Source organism: Centrocercus urophasianus, unplaced genomic scaffold (genome assembly GCF_019232065.1).
Source record: "Centrocercus urophasianus isolate 14NV4802_14NV808 unplaced genomic scaffold, USGS_Curo_1.0 seq_10, whole genome shotgun sequence".
Lineage (NCBI taxonomy): Eukaryota > Metazoa > Chordata > Aves > Galliformes > Phasianidae > Centrocercus > Centrocercus urophasianus.
Window position 1 is genome coordinate 77,891,859 of NW_024884142.1, and position 27,622 is coordinate 77,919,480.

Below are 27,622 nucleotides of genomic sequence, written 5' to 3' on the forward strand. Positions count from 1 at the left end.
GCTGAAACTTTTGCTTTGCCCTGGTTCTTGCTTAGTATAGAATACAAATATTGAGATGCTTAGACACCCGACTCTTGGACACTTGAGGTGATAAGGAAATACTAGCAGAAAAAAAAATGGTAATCCAAATGAGTTTTTCCTTTTACTGAGGCTTTTGAGCAAGCTCGAAACTATTAAGGTAATGTGCTGAGTGACCAAAACTTGCAGGGAAGTTAAAAGGGCAGTGTTATCTAAGGGGAATGCTCACCTCAGATTTGTTCCTTTTTCCTCCCTGTGGTGAAGGAGTGATCATGAAGAAGCTGTTTTGACTGCTTAAAAGCTGGTTACTACCTTCAAAAATTGCCTGGAACACCACAAAATACTAGTTGGATTAGCTGAAGGAGCTTGACTGATAGTGATATATTTAATCTAGTGTATTCTAGTGAATACCAGTTTGAAAATGGAAAGAACTGTAAAACTTGACCATTCTGAAACGTGTTCCTGTGCCTGCAAAATCAGAAATCCATCTGACTAATGTGTTTCTTAATTCTTGAAATCTCAGTTTTGCAAACATCAATAATGTTTTTGATTCTCCCTTTCACAGATTAAAATACAGTATAGAATGGAAACATTATTTTCATGCCCCTGAGGCAACAGGAAGAAATGTACAATTAATTCAGGCCTGTGATTAATAACTGTTTAGCTGTGAAGAGCAAAGAAAAAGGGAGAGCAGAGTGTCTGGGTGAAGTTGCCAGTTGTTTCAGGACTCCAAGTGAAGAAAAGTCAGCAGAAAGCTAATAAGGTAATAAAGTAATTTTTTGTGCATTCAGAGGAGATTTGTCTTCCTGTGATATACCTGTGTTTTGACCATTCACACAATAGCATTTCAGTCAATGAAACAGCACAGGAGAGTTGACCTGTTGTTGCCTCTGATGTTTACTACATACTTGTATGTTGCAAGCAAGGTAATTACTAGGTTGTGCTAATTGATATAGATCTCCAATAGTTCTTCTGCTATGGTGCTGACAACCGTCACTTAAGTAACTTAACTCTGGAACCGCTTTACGAAGAATACAAGGAACTTTTGTTTTTAATATGCACACAAGCAACAGCTAGTCTTTAAAGATGAAATTCAAGATCTAAATGGAAAATGTCCTTGTAATACTGTTCACATCAAAACCATATGCTAGCTTACATTATTGGATCTTACTTTTATTGTTTCTTAGAAGACTGATGGAGGCAGGACTGGCACAGTACATAACACACAGTAATACGTCTGAGAACCAGTATTCATTTTGCTAGGGTAGCTTTGCATGCAGCTGGAATAATTATCTCCAATTGAGAAAAATAATTTAGTGCTGGTTTGTTTATTGGCTTAGTTGAAATCATTGTTGGATGTCTGCTGCTGTGGCCTGAATTCTTGGATACTATGAAATGTGAACTTACTCTGGAAGAGATTTTTGATTGGTGAAGATGTTGTAAGGACGCACTTGGCAGGGAATTAAAGGGCTGAATAAGAGGCTAACTTCAACCAAATGTTTGATTTCTCTCTTCTGTGCTCTGTTTCAGATGACATCTCTACCAAGGAGGGTGAAATCTGAAGCCAAAGCCCTTACCTCAGAAGTTGATGAACTACCCTCATTTCTTAATTCGTAAGATTACTGCTTTCTTAGATTGGGGGTTTGTTGGTTTTATGTGTGTGTGTGTTGTTTATGCACTATCTATATATTTTCTTTGGTATTATTTTTTTTGCATATATGTTTACAACAGTTTTCTTCAAAGGTTTGTACTAAGCTTGAGTGGTAGAATAAGAATAACACTCAGTTTCTGGGAGGTTGGATAAAATTAATTCATAAAGTTTCTATTCAGTTGTAAAGCACAAATTACTTTTTCTGTTTTGTGTTTACAGTGATGATAGGGTAAAACTGAATTGAAACTGTTTAGACCAATTGTCCAAACAGAATCAAACGTGTATGCATGCTGGTGACCAGCTTCAGGAAAACCTGATGAACTGTTCCAGCCACTGACTCTGCAACAGAAGCGCAGACCTGTGTTCTTTGAGTCTGCCTCCTTTCTGTTCACTTTTCCTGTTCACTTTCTTTAATGTCAGAAAGCACCCAGACAGGCTTTCTTATGTACTTTCTATTCATCTAACTAACAGTGTTGTTTACTTGTTTATTTTTCCAGGAGCTCTGAATCAGAGGAGGAAGAAGAGGAATGGGAGCCAAAAAGCAAAACTGCCAAAAGAGCTCGGTTGCCAAAGAAAAACGAGGTAAAACCTAAAAGAATTGCTGCTCCACGGTCAGGAGTGGCTGGGAAAAAAGTCAAGAAGATAGCAATAAAAAAGGAAATGGTGAGTGTCTATCTGCACGCAAGAGAAATTTAATGCCTGTGGAGGGCAAGTAACATAATCTGAATTTTTTCAACTCTGGTTCAGTTGATTGCCTGACTGAATGATTGGATCATCAAATGTGTATGACAAACATGGCTTTCTTACATATTTGTATTCCAAATCTAAAGGCCTGTCCTTTAAAATTTTGTCTACTGGTTATTGCCTTGATCTCTATGAAATTCTCTTTCTACAACAGAAATAAATAAACCCCCCTATTCTTTCTATAACAAAGCCTAAACATTCTAATGTCTCTTTGTCTCTGGTTTCTGTCTTGCACCTTTGATATCTTCTATGTTTTTACCAGCTCAGTGCCACAATAAAAAGAAGGCCTGTACTTAAGTTTCTTTGCATGGTTGTTCAACTCAGTAAGAATAGAAGTTATGATAAATATAAGATACGCTGCTATCAGAAATTTGTTTCTATTGTCAAAGTTTAATATGAAGAGTTAGATTAGGTCATGGCAGAAGCTAGTCCTTCTAGTTTATATTAACGTTACTGAATGTTTTGATGTATGTGGCATATTGAGAAATACGTTCTCAGACCCTAAGAATCTCTCAGGAATTAATGTGTGGCTTGTTTAAGGCAAAATAGTATCTTAGCAGACCAAACCGTAGTTCCAGTCCCCTGTTTTGCACCCTGTATTCTGTTGGAAGTTTGCTTCCTTGCCACACTATTTCCAGTCTTGTTCAGATTAGTGGAAGTAAGCACTGTAGGTCAATATCTTCTGAAGGAGAGCCCTGAATAAGTCTTGCTCAGATAGTTAAATTTGATCTTGCAAATCACGACTCTGTTTGGCATGTTTTTCCTTTCATTTCTTTCACACAAGGAATATTTCGTGTCACTTGATGTCTATCTTGGCATTTCCCTACCAGACAGAGACATCACTGGAGAAAATATCTGGTTTCAAATTTTTTGTGATTTTAATCGAAATGTTGTTGAGCTCGTTTACATCAGTCAGTGCTTAATACAGTTTCACATCTTCTTGGTAGGATGTATCGTTTCCTATTGCTCCTGCAGAAGATAACAAGGTACAACTTCAAAAGCCTAAGGAAGAAAATGTAGGCAGTAAATTGAACACTTTAAAGCAAATGCCTGTACTGCCCAAAAAGCCTGAAGTAAGTCCATTCCAAGGAATGAATGTAAAAAGTTTAGAGAGTGATGAAAAACCTTCAACGAGTGCTCCTGTAGTAGAAAATCAAGTGAAACATGAGAAATCTGAGGAGGATTTTGCATTTGATGAACCACCTTTAAAAAAGATGAAATCGGCTACATCTCCTGAAGGAAAGCCAGTAAAGAGTCTAGGAGGCAATAAAGTGAAAGAAGAATTTGAAATGAACTGGGATATTGTACAGGTATAAGATCTTTTCCTTTTTTGAATTGCCAGTGTTACAGTTTCCTACATAATTTGATTTTGCAATCTAACATACAATTTGAATCCTCTTGGCATCAGTTGGAACATCAAAGTCATTGTGCTGTGAAGAACTCGCTTAACCTCTGATTAGATTGGCATAATACGTGTGTAAGTATTGGTAGATAACTTAGAAGTTCAAACTTCAACATTTTTCTAACATCTATGGCTTATGCAGTCCTTAGTACAAAGCTTGCTTGTAATAGGTTCCTGCATATTTTTTCCTTATTAGCACATGTGGTTTGTTGTGTTGGGTTTTTTTTGTTCATTTCTTTTTGGGTAGATGTGGTCAACTAAACCTCCTACAGGAATGCATGCTGAAAGAGTTGGGTTTTCAGAACTTTAGGAGCATTATTGTAAAGGTTCACCTGATTGTGTATATCAATTTGCATTACCATGGAGGAGGAATTAGTAGAATTCATAGACTCATTAAGGCTGGAAAAGACCTCTAAGATAATCAAGTTGAACTGTCAACCCCTCACCACCAGTAGTTATCTGGGAGAAGAGGCCAACCCCCACCTTGTTACAACCACCTTTCAGGCAATTGTAGAGAGCAGTAAGGTCTCTCCTGAACCTCCTCTTCTCCAGACTGAAAAATCACAGTTCCCTCAGCTGCTTCCCTTGGAACAACAGTGACATCAAGGGAGATATCATCTTTGCTTTTGTAGGATGCTAACTTTGGAGCCATTCAAATAATGACAGCTCTCATTCTCGGGGACTGTCTATTGCTATGGAATGTTTTAATATGAGCTGCATGGGAATAGATTGGGTTTATCCTATTCATCATATTCAATATTACCTGCATAAAAAGGTAGAAAATTTGATTCATTTTGAAACCTGTAGTAATACTGTGCTAGTTTCTAACAATTGGCAAAATGGATTTCGGATCATCTTTGGATTTCTTTTGCTTTGTTTAACTGTGAGATTGGCTTAAAAGGAACTGTTTCAGAATTTTTGAGTTGGATGGTTTGTTTCTTAATGATTTTATTTATTTATTTATTTATTTTAAATTCTTTAATTTCTTTAAAGAATTTTAAAAATTTGAATTTCTTTAAATTTCCAAGAGAGACTCCTCTTTACTTTTTCCTTCCCTTTTGTTGTAGTTACAAGGCTTTGGAACCACTGGTTGCTACATGTCTGATTTTGACATGGTTGTTGGATGCATGGGAAACCTGAAAACCTGTTTTAGAGATGACAGTAGACGCTGCTGGTCAACATATTATTCTGGATGAGGCTTAGAACTTGATTATGAGGCTCTTTAAAGTAACATACTGCCTTTCTGAAATGTTTTTTAATTCAGTTTACTTGTTTTTGCTTGTGGCAGGTTTTGTCAGATAGAACAAATGTTGAGCCATGGGTATGTGCAAACTTAATTCACCTCTTCAAAGAAGAAAATACAATTCCTTTTATTGTTCGGTATCGAAAAGAGCTCATCAATAACCTGGAGGCTGATGCCTTGCGAGAAGTGCAGCAAACATTAGAAGAGCTACGGTAAGTAAGCTAATGGAAGGGGGTATCTGGAGAAGGAGGTGAGTAGGAAGCAGCCTGCTGCTGCTTCTGTATCCCCTTCTTTTGTCATTTTGCACACGCTGCAATTATGAAGAAATTAGTAAAGAAGAAATTTTAAAGCTGAGTTAACTATGCTTGGTGCCTTGTCTTTTTTTTTTCCACTCTTAAGTAACACGAAATTTAACATCACTTATTGTCAAAGAAAAAATAAGATATTAATCTGTCTGGAATTTTAGTAGCTTACAGATCCTGGAAATATGTAGTCCAACTAGATGTAAACTGTGCCCCTTGAAAACTGCTAAGAATCCCTCAAGTCCCTGCCTGGAACAGCAAAGCTTCTAGTCATGGGTACTACTTGAGGTTGTAGTATACAGGAGAGTTGGTTAAACCATCCTGGACCATTGCATTTGCATATACTCATACTCTGTGGATATCCTCTGGGAAAAGTTTTTTTCCAAAGAGGGAACGTGGCCTGAGGTAGTCTGAAGAAGTTACTTAAATCATAGCAAAATACCTTTACTGTCTGCAGTAAGATAATGTCACAGGTACCTTACAAAACATTTAAGAGCTTAAAATGTGGTACCTTGCACTTCATGCTGCAGAACTCTCTTGATACGAAATACAGCTATTAGTGCTCATTGACATTGGATTTATCTTTTGAATTTTCCTTTTTTGGCTTTAAAACCAATAATTTTTAAAAAAAAAAAAAAAAAAAGAAAAAAAAGAGTTGATAACATTAATGATTATGACTATTATTTGATTAATTTTCTTAAGGCCACCACAATATATTTTGATAATATTTTGAATTAAAGAGAGAGGATAATAGGAACTCACTTTTTTTCGAGTTGTCAAGTTTTGAAGATTAGTGTGAGATTTAATCTTGAGTGTTTTCTGAGTGCTTTATCAGTGTGCTAGATAAGAGTCATAATTAAAAGGCACTTTAATCCACCGTGAAGTGTGGCTGATAATATAAATCTCTTGTATTTTAGTACTGTTGCTAAGAAGACACATACAGTGATACAGAAGTTGAAGAAAGAAGGGAAACTATCAGGATGCCTGTTTACATCATTATTAAATTGCAGAACTTTGGAAGAATTGGACCATGTGGTCAGTATGCTAGTCCTTTTTTAGTTTAAATGTATTCTTATACTAAATAGCACATCAAGTAAATGCCGATAGTGTGATTTAAACACTTCTTTGCCTTTTAGTAACTGTGTTAGTTTTGCTTTGTCTTAAGACTACACCTTATAAAACGGGGAGTAAAGGCACCAAAGCCCAGAGGGCCAAGCAGCTGGGATTAGAACCTGCAGCTCTTTCTCTTCTGCAGAGTCCTATGGAACTCAATCTCTTCTCTTATATTAGACCCAGTACCAAAGGTAAGCTCTTTGCTTCTATGAGCAGCAATATCCTAAACTTTTAGTAGTTTATATGATGGGGATTATGTAATTGTATATAGTAATGTAAATTACTATAAATAAATGTAATTGTATTAGTAGTTCTACAACTACTTTAAATTCCAGAGATCTTAGAATCATAGAATGTTGGAAGGAACATTTAAAGGCCATCTAGTCCAACTCTCCTGCAGTGAGCAGGGACATGCACAGCTGGATCAAGTTGCCCAGGGCTGGATCCAGCCTCACTTTGAAGTCTCCAGGGATGGGGCATCAAACACATCTCTGAGCAGCCTGTCCAAGTGCCTCACTATTCTCACTGTAAAATACTTTTGTACCTTCTAGCAAGATACAATAGAACTTACATTTACTGCCATAGCTCCCCACCCTTTCCTGTCTTTTTACGTTATAAATAGTATTTTCTCTTGTAATGCAAGAGTCAAAAGTCTGGGAGGTGTAATAGTCCAAGTCTGTATTTACTGTTAAGAGAGAGAAAGGTTACTTCATACCTGAGACATCTCTGTGGTTCTGCTTATGTTTGAATGTCAACTGAAGTTTTAACTCTGGTTGTGTAACGAAGAGACTTACGCTCTTACTGTTTACTAAATTTAATTTAATCTCTCAGAGTATATTTTAATAACAGCAGATCTTCATGGCTTGGAATGAGCAGGAGAAATGTTGCTGTTGTATGGCATGACAGTAGGGGTTACAGAAGATTTTTAATCTCTGAAGTTTGAGCAGGAACTCAAACAATGTGCTGCTTACATAGACTGCAGAATTGTTTCCTTGTGAATGCAGTTACAGGTGAATCTGTAGGGGGCAATCTCTGACAATAAAACATGGAAATTGTTACAACCCTCTGTGTGGTGTCAAAGTGAAATTGTTTTTCTTTTCCGTCCTCTTGATACTTTTTGAATTTGAACGTAAAAGTGGTGAACTTCCTTGTGAGGCTGATTCTGACTCTTACGACTTCAGCTGTTTATTTATAAAATGTTCACAACTTTGCATTGAAAAATCAGTTACCAACTATTCTGATTATTTACTTACTATCTAGTTTTCAAAAAAAACATGTCATTATTTCATGAAGTGGTATATTGCAACCACATATTTGGCTATTCTGGACTTCTCAAGAGCCAAAATAAAATCTTCACTTTGAAAGTTCAAATGAATTATTTAGAAGTACTTTAGATGAGAGTGCTGTTCGTTGCAGCATTTCAATTATTTTTTTTTAAGCCAGTGTACTTATTTTCACTTCTGTGTTAAAAATAGTGTAGTTGGGTTTATATAATCGTTTTGAGGAGTGCATCAGAAACTGTATGTATGTATATACACACAAAAATGGGATCACTTTTATCAACTTGAAAACTAGTTTGACAGCCTATACGCAAGCTTGAGATCAGAGGGAATCTTTGTTAAAGGGATGAGTGCTTTGTTGTGCAGAAAGGTTTTCAGCAAATCTTTTTAAGTTATGTTAAAAAAAAAAAAAGTGGTCTGGAGAAGACAAATATTCAATTTTCTCCATCTGCTGTAACCCAACAGTGAAAAGGGTGCCTTCAGCTTCCTACTGGTTAAGAATTCTGTAGAAGTATTAGTTATCAGCTATGCAAATTTTTTTTAAATGACTCAGAAGTATCTCTTTCAAGATACTCTTGGCTACCAGAAAGCAATTACAAACCGTGCTTTGTGGGAGATGGTTAATCCAGCCCCTGCCAAAGTAGGATTTGTGCTTTTTTTTTCTGACGCATTTGTTACTGACCACTGTTAGGAATAGGATTATATAGATTGATTTTTTTAATATACAAGATTTTATTTTTTATTCTTTTATTTTGTTCTGGTGAAGAACAATTGCAGTGTGAGGTGGAATAATGTGTTATTTTTGTCTTCAGAAGTGGGGGATGGTTCTGTGTGCTTAAATGATTCTGCTGTTGGGTCCCTGTAATAATTTGTCTGCAGAGACGTTTTGTAACTTCACTCTTTGAACAGTGTTTTGTGGTAGTGAGTGAGGGTACCTGGACCTGTACAAGCTCCTGCTATGAACTGAAGGAAGTATAAAACTATTACACAGGGAAAGGACAGAATTACCTGCAAGGATCTGGGGCTATTTGCATATCACGAGCAAAATGTGTAACCTTCTACGATTGTCTCATCTACGTCTCATCTATTGTCTCATATCATCTACGAATTGTCTCTTCTATGATTGTCTCATTACAATCTCACAAGTTATACTTCAGTATTCAATTTTACTAATGGAAATATTTAATCTGTATCCTAAATGTAAAAATCTGTTAGTATCAAACATAAAATTATTACTTTTAATGTCATTTCAGTTTGTGAGGCTGCGTGAGACAGTTTATATTCATTAAAAATGTAGCAGTTTCAGATGCCTTGGAAAAGAAGCTCCATTTAAAAAAAAAAAGTAAATCATTGAACAAGTATTCTTCATCAAAACCTCTGTAAATCTGATTGATAACTTGCATGAATTTTTTTCAGCTTGTGTGTATTTTCCTAGTGCTTCTATGTTTGTGTATTTTTATTAGTTTTTTTTTACAATTGCTGACTGTTTTTTTCCCCTTTGAAGGGCTTGCAAATATTCAGGAAGTAGAGGCTGGAGTTCAGCATATTCTAGCAGATATCTTCGCTAAGGATAAAGATACACTGGATTTTATCAGGAGATTGTAAGTTTAAATTTCACTTTATAAACTTTCTAGGTTACATGGTAAAATTTGGTCTCCTAGCATGCTGATTCAGTTTTTCTAATAATGTAAGGTTACATTATATCTATACAGTATATATCTATAGATCTTTTTATATTGTAAATGACTACTCTAATGTTTTTTTAACTTCCCAAAACTTTCTAGAATAAGTTGACCACACTGAAGTGCAGATGGTGGCTTTTGATTGTCTATTCCTTTCATGAGAAGACAGCGTTCAGCTTTTTTGGATGTCTCTTTGCATTTCTTCTCTTAGTGTGTTCCAAGTCAGTATATGTCATGTCAGCCTCAGCATTAAAGTCTGCAAGTGATTACAGAGTTGACGTAGTTTATAATAGTGCAAACTTTGGTTTTTATTTAATACAAACACTAACAACTCTTTACAAGTTTCATGGTAAAGTAACTTAATGACATTTGTTTCTTTCATTCAGATGCCAGCAAAGATACATTTGTATCCAGTCAGCATTGGCAAAAGTGTCATCCAAAAATAGCAATGAAAAAGATATTGATAAATTTCAAATATACCATGAGTTTTCTTGTAATATAAAGAACATTCAACATCATCAGGTACTCCTACAAATTATTTTCTTCTTATAATTGTAGCTGTAGCATGGGTGACTTTGCTTTCAGATTAAGTTGCTTGAAACTGATTTAAATGATTCTTGATTATTTTTTTTTCCCCTTTCCAGTTACCAAAGGCAATAGAGTTTCAAATTCTTCAAACACAGGTCTGAGATGTTAATCTTTTCATTAAGAAACAGGACAGAGGTCCATGTCTTGAGTATGTCTATTGTCTAACTAATTCTTATTGAATGAATATTTATAATGGCTTAGGTATTGGAATTTCTATACTGGTGTGATTTATTTTCAGCACGCTCACCCTCCCTTCCAGCAGTGATGAGTATGTGGCAAGTGTTATCAGGATAGGTATAAAGGCGGAGTGATAATTTATCATCTGTAAAATCTGAAAATAGGGTGTTACGTGGTATTAGAAGGTGCTTGGTTAAAGCGTAAGTATTTGAAGCAAGCATTTGGTACTAAGCCTGTCAGATTAAGCTGGTGAAAAGTGCCAAGGGAGGATCCAGAAAACTGAAATCAGAGGTGATCTACAAAAGCAGTTCTTGTCAACAGCAACTTAATGTAAAAGTTAAACAGTCCAAACAGGCTCAGTGGAACAGTGCACTGCCCCTGAAAACGAGTGTGTTCTGCATATCATCAGCATTCTTTCCTCTGATACATCCTTAAGTTATCCTGTGCCCCAAGCCCCAGTCTATGTGGCTAGGAAAAGTAATGGGCCACAGAGTAAGCTTACTGGCTGAAGATCAACTGATGTTTTGTAAGGCTGCCCCAGTAACTGCACTTCAAAGGTTGTAGCGGGCTGCACTCAATACAGTTGTCAAGGCCTTTGCTCTAATTCATCATAAATCACAGAGTGATTTGTCTTCTGGTTTGGTCATGGTTGTGTATGTAGCTTTAAAACAAGCAAAGAACAATGTCAGCTGCTTCTAACCAGACATATCCTTTGCCTGCCTTATTGCACTGCAGAATATCTATTGTTTACTCTTTTTTTCTCTCCTTGCCATTTCAAAGCAGTGACATATTTGAATTAATAAAGTATTTTCTTGCGTGTATTGAAATGAATTTATCATGAAAATCATTTCACAACATGTGTGAGCTAACTTCATACACGCTTCCCTGGACATCCCAATATGTATGCTCTTAGGTGAGAAAAAGGTTGCGTCTTGTTTGGTTGTTTTTCTGTTGAATGGATACTTCAGCAACCAAAAACTATATAGTTTTTCCTGCACTGAGAGCTTCAAATGTTCAATCTTTATATGCAGGGTGTACTGGCCATACAAGTGTTTTCTGATACGAATTACTTCAGAAGAAAAAGGACAAGGCATCCTTTTCTTCCACCAGTGAGGAAAACTGTTGCTCAGATGGAGACAGGACTCAAAACCAGATTTCTCAAACCTGATTGGCACTCTGACCCTGTGGCTGTATTGTTTATCATCCAGGATGTGTACTGATTTTGTGGTTTTGATGTCAAGATTAATTCAGTATGTTTCGGTTTATTTCTCCTTTTGTCTCTCAGTAACCTTAATGCCTCTGTGCCAGTTTCTACTCTCTAGTAAAGAAATAACCACTGTTCTTGCTGCTGCTGCTCCTGGGTGATTCTGTAGTCCTACTTGCAGTCTTTTGTTTTCTGCATATTACTGTTATTGCCTATCCTAATGTATTGATTACTTTTCTGGCATAAATCTTGTTTGCAGTTCACTGAGGCCCTGGGTATCTCAGGGCTTGCTTATGCTAGACAAATAAAAGAAAAAAAGCATGTGTGCACTTTGTGTTTTAAGTTGCTTGTTTTCTAAAAATATTTTGTTCTATTTCTTGTTGATTTTTTGCTTCCTTATTTGTTTTCCAGTTCATTTCTTTAACTTCTGTGTTTTGATGATAAAATAAGGAAAGAAAAACAGGGGTGGCCTTTTTTTTGTAGTCTGCCATTTCTTCCTTTAGCCTATACTGTAATATTGCAGTTCTTGAAATCTTTCTCATAACTTTCAGTTTCTTTATTACCCAGCCTTATTACCTTGCTAATACAAGTGATCGTTTTTTCTTTTTTTCTCTGTTTTGAACCTTCCTTTTTTAATGCCTGTATCTTTAGCATCTCCTTCACTGAAGTCTTCTCTGCATTCAGAAAGTTGTGTTAAATGGTGGTTTTTTAAATATACTTTGGGAAATGTCTGGGTTTAATCAACTGAAGAAGTACTCTAGTTTGGTTCAGGACCAAAAAATGAAAGAAAGAAAATGTAGAGAGGCTTGAAACTTGAAGAAGACTTTGGTTTTGTTTTTTTTATTAAAAAAAAAAAAAATCCTAATCCTACAGGACTGTATGTTAAATATCTCTAGAGTTCCTGTGGTAAAAGGCAGTAGACTAGTGTCACCCATAAGAGGATAGACTGTCTTTATGACGAAGTATTTGAAGCCATGAGAATGCCTTTAAAACTATATTAAAAGGTAGAATGGTGTGCAATAAGCTGTACTTGGGTTCTGTGGTTGTACAGCTGTGTGCATCTGTAATTGCATGTGTAGTAGTTTAGTGTTTTCTTTGTTTATTGAAAGCATAATTCTGTGTGTTGAGACATACTGTGAAATAATTAGGAGAGATGGAGCCAAGATTCTGATTGAAAAAGTTAAAATACTGAACCTGAAATAAGAAAACTTGTTTGTATAATGAGTCCAACTCCAGGTTTTGACACAGCTGGATGGCTGTGGGTAATTACGGCTGGAAGGTTTTGCTCTCAGGAAGTTTAGCCATGGTTCCTTCACCTGGCAGCAGAGAACCCAAATGGGCTCTTTGAGGATGTGCAAATGCTGCCGCGACTAAGGAAAAAGTTCTTCAGGAGTGTATTTGATTTTTTCAGCTGTTGTGCATGCCTTGAAGTTGCTTTCCTCTATTTGGAAAAGTCTGAATTTGTGGGAGGAAAAGAATTTATTCATGAAGTATAATGTTTGAGGCAAGTGCTCTATTTTCAATCTCATACTTAAAAAGGAATTGGAAATTAATGTCCTTGGCAAAATATACAAAACTTAGTGTGTGTAAGTAAATCTGGGACAGAGGAGAGCTTTGAATAGAAAGGGTTTTGCATTTTTCTGATAAACAAAATTAGATTTGATGCATTTTGCAACTAGATCCACTTTTTGTTCTTGCTTTGAAGTGTGTATTTTTCCACCATTAACTCGTCCTCTGGATCTGTTCCAGTGTGGATTAAAAGCAGTCTGTTTTCCAGAACTGAAAGGTTACTTTTGTCTAGAATAGTTCTTATGAATGTTAATTAAATAACAATAATAAATAGCCTTGTTATCTTAAGAGGAGAAATTGACTAATTGCTTTCTGAATTGAGCATTTCCTAGATGATAGTCCTTCTCTGAACACATGACTTCAAAGAGGAGAGTCAGATTAGCATTTTTATTATGAGATTAAAAATGTAAGAAAGCGTTGGTGCTGTGCAGTTGTTTTAAGTTCAGGTGACTGGCACATTCTACAGACAGTGCCCATAGACAGCATGTGATGCAAATCTTGACCCTGCTAACAGCACGGTGAATGATGACATTATAATTCTATCAGATGCATTCTTTGTCCTGAGCATCACTTTGATTTCGTTTTAGCTTGACATTTAGCTTTCTCGCTTTTTTTAAAATAAAATCAGAATAAACATGAAAGCATTTGATTTGTTAAAATGTGTCTTTCTAATCTCTACATGAAAACATTTGCTTTGGCAGTCAAGGTACCAGATGCTATAATATTTCACATGCAATCTTTATTATTAGCTTTGTTGTTCAATGATATGTCAGGCCTGGTATGTCACAGGAGCAGTAAGGCTGAGGAATATAAATTGGTACTATGTCCTGGAGTCATTTAAAACCATTGTATTTAACATATGTGACATGTCTGAGTTAGCTAGTGATTGAATTAAAGTTCATGATTGACACGGACTGCTCTGTTGTGACAGTGCTTTGGGCCTGCTACGTACAGCAACATGTGTAGTAATACAGGAATGTCAACTTGCAGCAGATTTCTTATTTTTATTTTTGCACTTTTTAAAGTACTTGTGAAGGGAAAATGAGCTCTAAAAATGTATTTTGTTTGTAGCTGCTTTTGTTACTTTGTTTCTGAAATGCAAAATGCTAAAAGGTCTGCTTTAGGTGGCTACTCCTCATCTTCAGAGTGAGGGTAGAGTAGGAGATACCCACTGGGATCCACCACTTGGTTGTCGTCCTGGTTTTAAATGGTTACACCCATTTGAAATAAAAATCTGTATACAGTTATCACTTCTACAGTGAGATTTATGCTCACACCATGAAGATGCAGTTGTGTTACACAAGACTGCCAGAAATTTGTGCATATGCTGAAAGGCTGGAGCCTTAATATAGAGAACATACCTATAATATTTTCAGTTGTTCATGAGCAAAGCATGAATAACTGAAATTAATCCTCTATCAAATGAGGCTGAGCATTTTTGTGTTTCAAATTTTGATTCATAATTACTTTTAAATTTGTGATGCTCTCGGGAAGTAGAATGAAGCCTGAATCATAGAACTAACTTTTTTCTTCTTATTCTGATTGTAATCGCTTTTTCAACTCAATTTTGAGTTTTAATTTATCTTATGAATTTATCCGACCAATTCAGTTCATGCTGACTTGTGCTTTTAAGTGTTTAAGATAAAACTGGATCTTGGGATTGCAGACTCAGGGAAAAAGGCATGCTTTGTTATGCCACAGCATGATTTAATCTGTGTTTAAATTGTGGATGTTATCTGTACAACCTAGTACTTGGTGAACTGATTTACTGTACCACCATCATGATTTGCTACAGAATGTCAAGCAAGCGCGTACACAAATGTTGATAAGTTTATCTTTTGGATATTTTGTGTGTCATCTGTCTCTGCCATTTATGTTTGCACTCAGATTCTGGCCATTAACCGAGGGGAAAATCTGAAGATCCTGACAGTGAAGGTCAACATTCCTGACGGGGTGAAGAATGAATTCTGTTGGTGGTGCGTCAATGAAAGGTCTGCATGGATACATATTCTTACAGAATTTTTATTTTTATTTTTTTTTACTGTAGACACCTACATGCTGAAATGTACCTCACATGTCTTCTTACATTAAGGGACTGATTTAAACAACTGCTTATTAGATGAAACTAACATATGGATAATTCTTATTCTACATTTCCCACTGTTGTGGCACTACACCAAAAAAAAAAAAAAAAATGTGCCTTTGGCATTATTTGGGGAATTCTGGCACCATTCTTCAAGCAATTGAATTTTTAAAAAACAAAGACATGATGAAATGTGAATGTATTTTTAATTTGCAATATGCATTACATCCAGTACTCTTTACTGAAAGGAATTTGAAGAATCCACCCTAGAACATACTTCTAACTTGTGAAAAATAACTTCATATGCATGATTATAATGAATAAAGATTGCCTCAAATTTTAAATTAGTAAAGAAAGCAACTGAATTCTGTGTATGTGAGGAACTGCATTCATTGATCTGGTTTAAAAAAAATAAGAAAATCTATTGGATTTAACTGACAACCTAAAAGTGGCTGTCTTCGATCCGTAATTCTCACATACTTTGTGACTTGATTCTTGCTTTCTGATCTCTGGCTATTTCAGAAAACCAGGCTCTAAATTCTGGGAGATTGGTTTTTTTCTTGCTTATTTTTTCTGACAAGTACTTTTTTATGTTTGTAGTGAAGCACATTTAGTGGTGTACAATTTTTTAATGAAGTTTTGGTTGAATATGCATAGTTTTAGGCAATATCTCTGATACTCATTTTCTTGGAAACTGTACTTTACCTCGATGCTTTCCACTGAAGAATATTGTTGTCCAAACTCTGCATCTTCCTTGCGCGTATGAAATACAGATTTATCTTTGTTAACTGAGATATGGAGCATTGTTATGAGGATGTTATAGAAACCTTGAAGTTTGTGTCTTAAAATTCAATTACCAAACAGAGAAAACAAGATGGGGGGGGAGAGGGGAGGTATGAAGGCTTTTTAATATCTAAAAGCAAGTACTTTCATTCTACAGTAAGTCCAAGAAAGGGATGTGGTTAAAAAAAAAAAAAAATATATATATATATATATATATACATATGTATATATATTTATGCGTATATATTTATGTGTATATGTGTATATATTTATGTGTATGTGTGTATATATATATATATATATATATACATATATATATATACACATACCCTTCCACTGTGGGGGGAAAAAAAAAAATTGTTCTTCCAACATGGAAACCTCTGAAAGACTTAGTTCCGCTTTGCCAGATAACATAATATGATCTAGTACTAACAGGAAGTTATTTCTTGTTAAAGTATGAGGATTAATAAACACACATAAGTATCATTTTAGATTTAATATATTCAATGGAATTCCATATTCCTCACACTGTATGTTCTGTAGGCAGAAGATGACCATCATTCTTGGTTTTACTGCATCTGTGAGCTACAGATAATGGAACAGCTTGTCGCTGCTACACAAATTAAAGTGGGATGTAAATTGGGATATTTTTAGTTGGTTACACTTTTGTGAGTCATTCTGAGATAAAAAGAATATTGACCTTGGAAATGGAACTACTTATTAGTACTTAACATTCATGTAGCTATTCATGTAGCTCTTTACTGAAAGGAATTTGAAGAATCCACCCTAGAACATACTTCTAACTTGTGAAAAATAACTTCATATGCATGATTATAATGAATAAAGACTGGCTCAAATTTTAAATTAGTGAAGAAAGCAACTGAATTCTATGTATGTAGCTATGCATGCTCAATTTTTTTTACTATTTAAGGCAGTTTCTTCAGCACTAGAAAACTTTAGAAGGAATGATTTTAGATATTGGTGTGTTAACATCTGTGACAGATTCAACTTTTTCATTAGATTGACAACTGTTACAAAATAGACAGATATTTCCTACTTAATGTGCCTTCTGCTTTACAAGCATGGAGGTGGCAGTCCAAGATTTGCATTACTTTCAGTGTGTTCATTTATTGGTTAGAGCAGAAGGTCAAGACATTTGTTTGGGATAAAGAGTTCAAAACTTTACCACTGTACTCACTCGTTTTCAGAAGTTCGCGGACATAGTCAGGTGTAGAAGCATAAACACCACCTTTGACCAATGTCCTAGATTGTAGACTGTATCATATATTGTTTTTTGAATTAGTAGTAAATACACTGACCTTTTCTTGTTCTTCTGAGGCTTTTTTAGTATTGCATACCACCAGAACGGAAGATGGGTTTGAAAGACTAAAATTCCTTACCGCTGCATTCAGCTCTACACAGACATTTTCTATAAAAACTATATTTTCTTCACAAATTTAGGACATTTAATTTATGCCTGTAGTACCATCTAAGTTTTCTTGAAATTTGAGATTGCACTGAAAATTCAGGAGTACCCTTATATCAGACCTTGTGGGATGAACTTCTCCCACAAAACAGCGTCTCTCGGTTGACAGCGTATGTCAATTAATACTAGAACTGCACTGATCCTGAAGGTTTGCATGTGAAGTGGGAGGTGGGTGAATGAGCAATGAGAAGCTGCTTGATCTGGATTTGAGCATAAAGGTGTGGATTGACCCCTTGGAAATGAAGTTCAGGATCTGACAGTGTTTTTGTTCCATTTCTAGACAGAATTCTCAGATGCTGTGTAAAGCCCATGTTACAGGCTTTACATGAGATCACTGATTTCATACAAGTTTCATATGATATCTTGGAGGAAAACAAAGTTCTGCTTTCTGTGCTTCAGGCTTAAAAGCCTGACTGTGCTCTTCCTGTAATAGTTGTTAATTAATGTTAGTAGTCCTTAACATGCTCTCCATTGATTTTGTTAATGTATAGTTTCACCCTTTGAGGTGTATCAGTAGTCTGAGCCATTTATGTTTATGGTGATCCTTGTTGGAAGCACAAGTGCACATAGAGGTGATGAGTTGAGTAAGTTATCATTTATATGGAGCTTTGCTTAATAGGGCTTTATTTAAAGGGCTTTTGTCAGTTCTTGATTAAATAATTGAGGAAAATCTGCAATTATAGGAAAGCTTAATTATTAAATGCACATGCTTGTACTGTCATAAGAGTGGATTTTCTTCTTTATGCAGTACTGGAATGATTGAAATACAGTATTTGCTATGAATTGAAATTACTGCTGGGCTATTTTTTAATTTGTAGCAGTTTAGGATTTTAATAGAAATTGCCCATCATTTTTTGTTGTGTATGTAGGTAATAAAAACATCTGCTGTGATAACCTATTTACAGATAAAATACAAGCTGGCTAGCAATAATGCATAGAAGAGAAGGGCTAAAGAACTACCAGTTTCAAAATTGGTGCTTATTTGCTCTGAGGATATCTTCTGGGGGGAATGTAGTTATGTTTACCACCTGTATGAATTTTATGTTTATTGAAATGGATGGCAATAAGGGAATTTGAAGCCTTTGACAATTTTACATATGTATGGAAAGAGTCGCTAGTAGCAAAAAAGTTTTTGCAAAAACTATTAGCAAAGTGATAAGGTCATGTGGCTAAACACTCAAAACTCTGAAAGCTGTAAAACTAAATGGCAAGCCTAATTCTGCTCCTATGGCTGTGTGTTGATACAGTGTTGACTTCATCACACATTTCTCAGCTGTTACATAGACTTAGAAGAGAAAAGCTATCTTGGGAAATTGTGGAATTCCATTAAATAGCTGAAGAACTGCCTGGGTAGGACCAGTCAGTTTAGGAGTCTTAGTATTTCTGAGTGAGTGCAGGTAAACTAAATAGAGTCAAAAGTTAAGTTCAGTCCTGTTTTTCTTTATAAAATGCATCCAGGCATTTAAAAATGTATTCTAATTCTTTTGCAGTTAAAGACCCAGGCATGTGAAAGATACAGTAGGGGAAGGAAACTCTGAATGTTAGCTTTGAAGCTGAGGTGTACTTCAGGTCAAAATTTAAAGAAATGGTCATTGTTGTTATGAATACTGTGCAAATTCTCTCTAAAAAAACTGTGTACTCTGAAGAGTTTGGTTTAGAAAATGATGGGAAATGATCTTAGTTCTGTTGGATATTTCTTATTGAGAATTCATTTCCTAATTGTTTGGGGTGGTTTTTTATTTGTTTGTTTTTTAAAATGGGACTGCTGCCAAATGGGTAGATTTCATTGGATTTGAATAGAGTACTCAGCACATTCAAAATTGTATTAGAATTGGATTTTATTAATTGATATTATTTTAGCACTTGAATTTCTGTCTGGACACAGTTGCCTTGTATCAAGAGCTCTGATGATGTTCAAAAAAGATGTTTCAGCATTTTTTTTATTGTATGAAGGTACAGTAAATAACAGTGTTAATTGTAATATCGGTTAAAGTTTCTTATTCAATTGAGACAGTTTGGCTTCTCAAAGTGAAGAGTAATTTTTTAATTGTTTAAAATTGTAAAATATTATTGCATTTTAACATAAGAAAAAGACAGGCCTCCTACATTGTCTGACGGTAGAAAAGAACTAGATATGATTCTAGTCACATTTAAAACTATGACTTCATTGCCTAATTATTGTAGTAATTTTACAGTTTATGGAACACTGCATTTAAGCACTCAATTTAATAGACTTTTGAAAATCCCCTTTTTATTTTCATGTATGTGCTTAAAGCAATTTTTATTTCTGTTTTTCTATTCCTATACAGATGGAGACCGAAACAATTTTTAAAACCAGAGTTAATGAGGATACTAAGAAACTCAGTAGAGGATGCATACAAACGCCTCATATATCCTCTTCTTTGCAGAGAATTCAGGTAATCCCAGAATGAATGCGTACTTTCATACTACTGAATTCTTAACTGTTCTCTTTAACTTGTTATTAGAATATCTTTTATACATTTGAAAATATTGGAAAGTTTTTGCTCTCTGTATTTTCAGAACTGTGTAGTCTTGGTTCTGTTGATTAAATGTGTGACCTTTCTTGGTTTAGACTTGGATAAGGAAATCATTTCTCTTAAGACAATTTGAATGTTTTGCATGTTTCCATCTTTATTTAAAGTATAGTACGGAGTTACATGGCCATGGCAGAATTATATAATTATTCTCATATTAACATCTAAGTTTTACATTCCTGAATTTGCGCAGGATCCCTTCATATTAAAGCAGTGTCAGTCACACTTTTCAGACACCATTTCTTTTACTTGTTTAAAAGAAACGAAGAAAGTAGTTACTGTGGCTGAAAGCGTTCCTCATGTTTGCCATCTGAAGTTTGTGGTAGAGGTACTATTTAGTGCTATTTATTTATTCATTTTAAATTGTAATTGTCTCTAGAGAAGTCAGTGTTATTTCTGGTGGTACCGTAGTAATGATGTCATTAGACATTGTCGCTTGTAAGACCTATTTTGTTGTTCTAAACTGAAAGGAAGCTTAAAGCTTAGAATCTAAGTAACTTTAGGTAAGGTATTTTCATGGTGAAGTGAAAGAGTTTACTGCATAATTGAAATGATTGAATATGTCAGAAAGTTTACTTTCCAGAATTGTCTTCAAATGAGATGTTGGGCTTGATCTGTATTTGAAGTTTTCCTTATGGCTAGAGATTTGACTGTCAGACCACTTACCAGACTATTCTCATGAGAAGGAGAAAGGTCACGCCTCCTGTGTTTCGTAATTAAAGCATGAGATGGGAAGAGTAACAAAGTCTGTTCTTCCTCTGAGGATGTAGCTGGCCAAAAGCACATTCCTGCTACATCTTACCCGTCCATATTACAACTGTTTTTTTTTTTTTTTCCACCCTTCTGAATTAATCATAGCATGTGAGATGAAATGAACTCTGTTCCTTCCTGAGTAAGAATAGGCCTTCTCTTTCCCCAAAATCACCTGACAAGAATATTGTCAGATTGGCTAACAGTACTGATCATGTGATGCTTATTTTTTTGAATGCAAGAGAAACTGCCCAGGCAGTGTGTTTGATTTGGGAGAGGCTTCCTGATACGTGATCTTTAGGTTTTAAAGTCTGTTTTGAAGCAGTTCAATTGGAGTTTATTAAAGAGACCTTATTTCTGAGATCATAAATGTTGAAACTTGTATTGGTTATTCAGCATAGTAAGTACCTGAAATCCTCAGTCACATTCTGATATATAGTTCTTCCCTCCCAGCCTGGCTATGCTCTTCTGTTTTGGTTCAAGTTGGAGCAGTTTTCCTGGCATTTGCTTCTCAGAGCGTTGTTGGATGAATGTTCTATATGTTTTGAACAGCAGACGTTTGTCATGGCTTTTGGATTTCTTCACTGCAGCATGCTGTGTTTGGTCTTTTTTTTTTTTTTTTTTTTTTTTTTTTTGCAAGTGAAATTGCTTCACGTCTTTTGTTTAGTCACTCCATGGTGAGCCTGTGTTTTGTGTAGTGGTTTTTTTGTGTGTGTGTGTGAATTTCACAAGTTTTTGAAGTGCTGAATTGACTCATTTTTGTGACCTTAGTATCTTTAGCTGCTTGAGGGAAGGCACTACCTATTGTTTGGCCAAGGTGAGGAACATCTCATGGCCAGTGTGTGCAAGTATTGGCTTCTGTCAAATGGGTGTGAAAGTATTTGTCATTCCTAGCCTTGTCCACATTCAGACTCTATTAATGCAAATAAAACCAAACTCACCTGAAAGGTAAGTCTGATATCATAAAATAAATAGTCAAACTGTGACATAATGGTTCTTTTCTCATATTTTTGCTTCATGATTCCTATCACAGGATTCTCATGGCTTAACACATTTAACTTTTTATTCAGATCTTAAGGAGAGGTATTGTGTGTAACATTATGAGGGCTACTGCAGCAGTAGGTTATTTTGTATTTAAATGAACAGAAAACCTTGTAACAAGAACATCTTATTTCCCTACTACTTTCTAGATGAAGTGTATAAGGCATAAATTTAAAGAATACAAATCTTGCTGTTTGTTCCTGAGTGGTTGCCTGTTTGTATTTTACTCGCTGTGATAGTTCAGTATGATTGGCAGTGTCTGACTAGAAAAAGCTGAAGCTGCTCCCACAGAGGAGAATGCATGGAACCTGCCGGTAGTATTCCTGGTGCATAACCACTTAACCCTTATCCTTCTTTCATTCCCTTCCCCCACACCGGGAGCTGATTTTTAGGACTCTTGCAAAGGGCTGCTAAAATACTCAATACCTACTTTCAGCATTAATATCTGCAATCCACCCCATACTGTTCTTTCTCTTTTCTTTTTATTGTCATTAAACATTGGAACAGAAAGTTGCCAAGAATGTATTGAAATTTCTAGTGCATGTAGTGATCAGAAGGATAAAACTTGCCAGCAGGAGTTACCTTATTTATTGTTTAATTTCCTTTCTTCCACTCTGTCAGATACCATAATTTTTTATATCTGGTATAATAATGTCCAGTGTTGCTTTTGGCACTTTGAAATACATTTTATTTTGTTGCAGTCCTTCATGGGAGGATTCCATAAGGATTTGATGCAAGTGATGTGGCATGGACGTTTCTTAATGGATAATCCTTTCCTAATTTTCCATGCTTTTTTGAAGCGAGTACTTTCTCTCCTCTGTCTTCAGGGACACAAACGTTTCTCTGTATATCTTGTTTCACACCTGAAGCTAGTTTGCAGACATTTTTCCAGGGAAGGGGTAACCTCTTAGACTGTGTATGGAAGTGGGGACTTCTAAATCTCAGTTTAAAGACACACTCATCATACTTTGAATATAGAAGCAAATAGGTCACAATTAGGTTATTTGCTTTTATTACAGTGTAACTATTAGTGATATACAATCTGAGTGCTTTTTAGAGTTCAAAGAAGGAACATGAAATTCTGGCTGTCAGTACTTTTTAGTAAATTAGCAACTGCAGCTTTTAAAAAATATTTTTTTACAGAATTGCTCTTTGATTGTTTGAGGAGAAGGGCTGCTATCCTCTTCTGTGTTATATCTCTACCTCATTAATGAGAATTGTCACAAATTGGAAAAACATGAGTCTGGGCATCTTGCCATTTGGAAGAAACTAATGGTACAGTGAAAAACAGCAAGATATTACATTGTTTGAGGTAGTTTAATATTTGTTCAAGGATCAAATGACTATTCCAACTTCAAAATGAAGGGCCAATACTTGCAACAGTAGATCATGTCATTGACACAAGTGTTGAGTGAGAGACAGTTAGAGGGAAAAGGAACATCTATATTTGAAATTAAAAAATACAGGATATTATGTAATAGAAAGGACATACATTATGTTCCCCCTACGCACCTGGCACTTTCAGTAACATTTCCTGTTACTATAAAAGTTTTGGTATATCCATTTATCCATGCCAATTTTAAATGCCATTTCCATAAGGTGCACATAACTAATAGCATGTGTTTAGGGGCAATTTTAATTCCAGCACAAGGCTCCCTTCACAGATAGACTGACGTGAATTTGCAGTGTGGGAGGACTCAGCCTTGTGGGCTGTAGGGAGCCCATATCTGTGGGATAGATGAAGAGATGGAATTCAGCCTGTCTGTGTACAAAGTCTCTAGTTCAAGAGCTTCAAATCTTCTGTTGTTTACAGACAAATTTTAACTTTGTTTCTGCACACATGTGCAATCTGAACCTTAGTTGTGCATGTATGTAGAAGATCCATGCAGTTTTGAGGGAGGCTTAAGTGTTTGCTTTTTTTGTTGCTGGTCTTTCACAAAATACATCAAGTACTTATGGTAATTTTATGGGCAAGAATTCAACTGGCACCTCCACCAATATCCCTGGACTCCCTCTGGAAAAGAGTGGTTCTGTGGTTTGGGCTATTTAACACTTTAAGGGTGGTATGAACTGTATTGCATTACAGAAGGACGCTGCAAGACTGAATGGCAGGAAATGAAATGGCAACTGAAACGACAGTAAAGTGACATTCGAGTAATTCTCTTTTTATATATAAAATGATGAACTCTGAACTGCCCTGACAGTCTTTGGCACTGTGGAAGGTATTTCCATGTAGTTGCTAAGCATTCAGAAGATAAGATTATTTAGTTGCAGGGTAAAATCAGAACAAAATAATTGGTATAGTTTGCCAATATTTGGAATTCTGATTTCCTCATCTCAGAAAAAATAATGAATAGCTATCTCTTTGTATTTTTATTAGGTCTGGAAATCTCCCAGTGAATGGAAGGTATTGAAGATAGAAAGGTGTAATTTATTTATTTATTTATTTATTTTCAAGTAATTTTTCAGCATCAAGTAAGTGATGACTCAGCTTAGTAAAGAGAAGACTTACTGAGGTGGAGTGCGAAGAATGGTGCAGAATTTTCAAGGATAACTTTCACTCTTCTGCTATCTAGGCCAACCTTAAAAATTAAACAGACCAAGCCTCCAACAAAAAAGTCAGCTCTTTGCAGTTTGTGATAGACCTGCAGACCTTGCTGCTAAAGCACTTTGAGAACACAAGATGTGTGTGGGTTGATAGAGTAACTGGACAAGAGATTTGTTGTCAGCTGCTAAAGAAACGAGCTATGTCAAGCTCAGAAATACTGAGATGAAAATAATTGGAGGCTAGAATAAAATTTGGGAGCATTGTGTAACTTTAACCATACTGATTTGAGTAATATCTATGTTAATTTGGTATAGTCGATACGTAGAGAGGTTTTTTTGCTTTTTTTTTTTTTTTTTTTTTTTTAAAAAGGGGATGCATTTTGCTATTGCACAGTTCCTCAGCAAATGCTCTCACAGTGATGTGAGAAAGAGAACAGCTGATTAACTTTAACAGGAAGCCATGAAACTGAAGTTTAGTGTACCTGTGTACCACTTGTCTGTGTGTTCCAAAGCCAGTACTTGTGTGTTGCAGTCAATATGTTCACTTATTTTCTCATTTTCTTTTCCGTGGTTGCTCTGACTTTCAAAATGGTCACAATGGGCTGGCCATGGCCTACGTATTGTGAAGTGCTCCCAGGATTGTAGAATTTACTGCTGACAGCAGCATGACTTTCTGAACTCAAATGCAGGAATGAATGAGAGTTGCAGAGAGAGAGCATTACCACAGACTAGCAAGAGGACCTCTAGTCTGCAAGTGACAGCCAATGCAGAGTTTCCAGATCCATCTCTGCCACTGTGGAGTGGTACAGTGCTGAGCTGTGTGTTTGCTGGATCCTGGGGATGCTTAAATCAGACTTAAGGTTCTCGGCTAGGTTTTCTGTTACTCTGAACAGCTTCATATTGAGTCATGTCAAATGGCCTTTGTGAGTTATTTGGACTCTTTGTAACCTGCTTGTCTGGCATTGGTTGACCTGAACAATTTCAGTCACTTGTTTTTACAGGGTTTGGTTTACTGCAATGCAGGTATTTTCTCTGTAGAAAATGCACTTAGAGCTTACTTTTTTCAGTAATGGGTGGAAAGAAAAGCTTATTAAGGGCCTTGGCAACCCTTAAAGTTCTGTGAAGGCTTTTGCTTGTCTAAATTCTTGTAGTTATTGTCACTGCAATACGGATGAAAATGGTAATGACTGCCTGCAAAATAGGAACAATCTACTACATAATGAATATTTGTGTCCTTGTTGCTTTTTCAGTTTGGCTTTTTATATTTAAGATGCCATACAGTGTCAAAAATGCTTGTTCTTGATAGTCATTCTCTCAGTGTCCACTTCTGACGAATATCATGCATCTTCTGTACCTTCATTCAACACGGCTGTGATTTGTCTCATGTAGTGCTGTGCATGTATTCTTGAAGTCATCAAAATCAAATTGTTGGTGCACCAACTCTTCTTTCTGTTGAAGAACATGGAGAATTAACTCTGTCAACTTCCTGCTTTGGTTTTGAGGAAGCAGGATAACCTCACAGACGTGTCAAATCTGCATGATTCTCCAATTCCTGTCAAAGAACTTAATTCGTAGATGAAGCTGTGTGGCTCAAGAATTGTAATGTGTTAGTCCTTCCAGGCTCCCTCTGGTATCTCCTGGACTAAATGATTGTCCTGTTTTTGCTGGGTCGTGATTTTTCTCAAGAAGTGGGAAGTTACTCTAAGTTCAATCCAAGCCTTCCTCAAATCTCTGCAAGTAGATATCAGCTCTTTAGGAAGCTATCCTCCAGTCAAAATTGAGGTTTGAATTTTAGTTTGTGTATACACACTTTTAATAGGTATTTCTGTTGTTATTCTTTCTTATTTTCTTATACAGTCCTCTCAATCTGGTTCTAACTGACCCCTATAAAAAAGAAAGTGTAAAAAATATGACTGAAAGTGTAATGTTTAATTAGAGAGCATGAAAGCAGAAGTGGAAAAATTTATGACTTTGGAACTATTGAAAGTGCATAAAGGAAATTTGAAGTAAAAATGACTTCTGCTTTCATCCTTCTAAGATCAAAGTTGACATCTGATGCAGAAAAGGAATCTGTGATGATGTTTGGAAGAAATCTCCGGCAGTTGCTTCTGACCAGCCCTGTGAGAGGTCGTACTTTGATGGGAGTAGATCCTGGATACAAGCATGGCTGCAAGTTGGCTATTATTTCACCAACCAGTGAGTTTCAATACAAATTTTTGTTATTATTAGGTTTGGAAGGACTGTTTAAAAAAACATGTATTCAATTATGGGAAAGTGTAGTTTCAAAAAGCTATGAGTACTGCTCCAAAAGTAATGCCTCCTATTTGTTTATGTTGGCCCATAGCATCAGAGGTGGATGTTGATAACATGACAGCAGAGACTGCACCTTCCTGCCAATATCCCATTCCATTTTGTTGCCGTGTGACAGGTGGCAGCAGAGGGGCAGTCTGACAGAATAGCATCTGTCTTGGTGGTGTGTACGAAGCAAGGAGATAGAATTGAATTCCTCTATGCAAAAAAAAAAAAATATATATATATTCATTGACAATTGCTGAATGTTTCTGGAGACTAAGTAGTAGATATGAGTACAGTGAAGCAGTGAGTGGTGCATTTCAGCAGTGGCGACAGTGATGTGAGCGATGAGTCACATTCCAGATGGCCATGCAGATTTTCACAAGTGCGGTATATAGACTCTTGTTCATAGCTGCTGCAGATGCATAGCTAATGATGGTGACTGTTTTGAAGAAGTGTTTTGTAGCTGAAAATTTGCTTTATGAAATAGCATTATTGTGCTCTGTTGTAGTTTTCGTAGAAATAAATAGAAGGCACTACTTTCAGAGTAACCTACGTTCATTTTATCAAATATATGTTTGCTTGTTTCTTAAGTTTTTAGTAATTTCCACACATCCTGTCTTAGAAATTCCTTTCTTCAGATATAAGGTTAAATTTTTTGCACATGCATTCTAGTGTCTCTTGTGATATTACTACTCCTCAATAAAATAGAATTTCAAATTCCCTCAGCCTTCTTGAATATGGATTCAAATAACTGTGCCTCTCAGTAGTATGTAAGAACACCTGGCATTTTTATTGTTAACAAAGAGTTTGGATTTAAGTGCTTGCTATAACTTAGCTTTTTCCTGGGTAGCATCTTGAACATCTGGACACTTCATCAGGGCTTTTGATTAGGGTTATGTGTTAACATGAGAAATCAGAAATGTTTTTTTACTTGCAGAACTTATATTATTCAGTTTCTAGATAGATAAAAATCATAGCCTTTCCAGTGCATCCTAGTCTGATCTGGGGATCCATGCTTTTTTAGATGCTGTGAGGAATCTTTTTTCTTTTGTCTCTGACTTTTGGCTGAGAATATACATACCCAGTGAGGGAATGAGAGAAGATATGCT

The 27,622-nt window shown here is 35.8% G+C and overlaps 1 protein-coding gene across 3 annotated transcripts in view; it reads left to right on the plus strand.

Moving 5' to 3' along the window:
- Window positions 1-27,622, plus strand: part of SRBD1 (S1 RNA binding domain 1) — a 122,874-nt gene that overhangs the window by 4,238 nt on the left and 91,014 nt on the right. For 2 of the 3 annotated variants that reach the window (XM_042824618.1, XM_042824627.1), the window contains exons 3-14: window positions 584-781; window positions 1,549-1,631; window positions 2,167-2,332; window positions 3,361-3,723; window positions 5,104-5,270; window positions 6,278-6,395; window positions 6,526-6,664; window positions 9,258-9,354; window positions 9,822-9,957; window positions 14,861-14,964; window positions 19,635-19,742; window positions 26,257-26,414. In XM_042824618.1, coding sequence (XP_042680552.1) covers window positions 1,549-1,631; window positions 2,167-2,332; window positions 3,361-3,723; window positions 5,104-5,270; window positions 6,278-6,395; window positions 6,526-6,664; window positions 9,258-9,354; window positions 9,822-9,957; window positions 14,861-14,964; window positions 19,635-19,742; window positions 26,257-26,414 — 1,639 coding nt within the window. In that variant the 5' untranslated portion in view covers window positions 584-781. The remainder of the gene's footprint in view (window positions 1-583; window positions 782-1,548; window positions 1,632-2,166; window positions 2,333-3,360; window positions 3,724-5,103; window positions 5,271-6,277; window positions 6,396-6,525; window positions 6,665-9,257; window positions 9,355-9,821; window positions 9,958-14,860; window positions 14,965-19,634; window positions 19,743-26,256; window positions 26,415-27,622) is intronic. The other variant, XM_042824637.1, reaches the window with a different exon arrangement.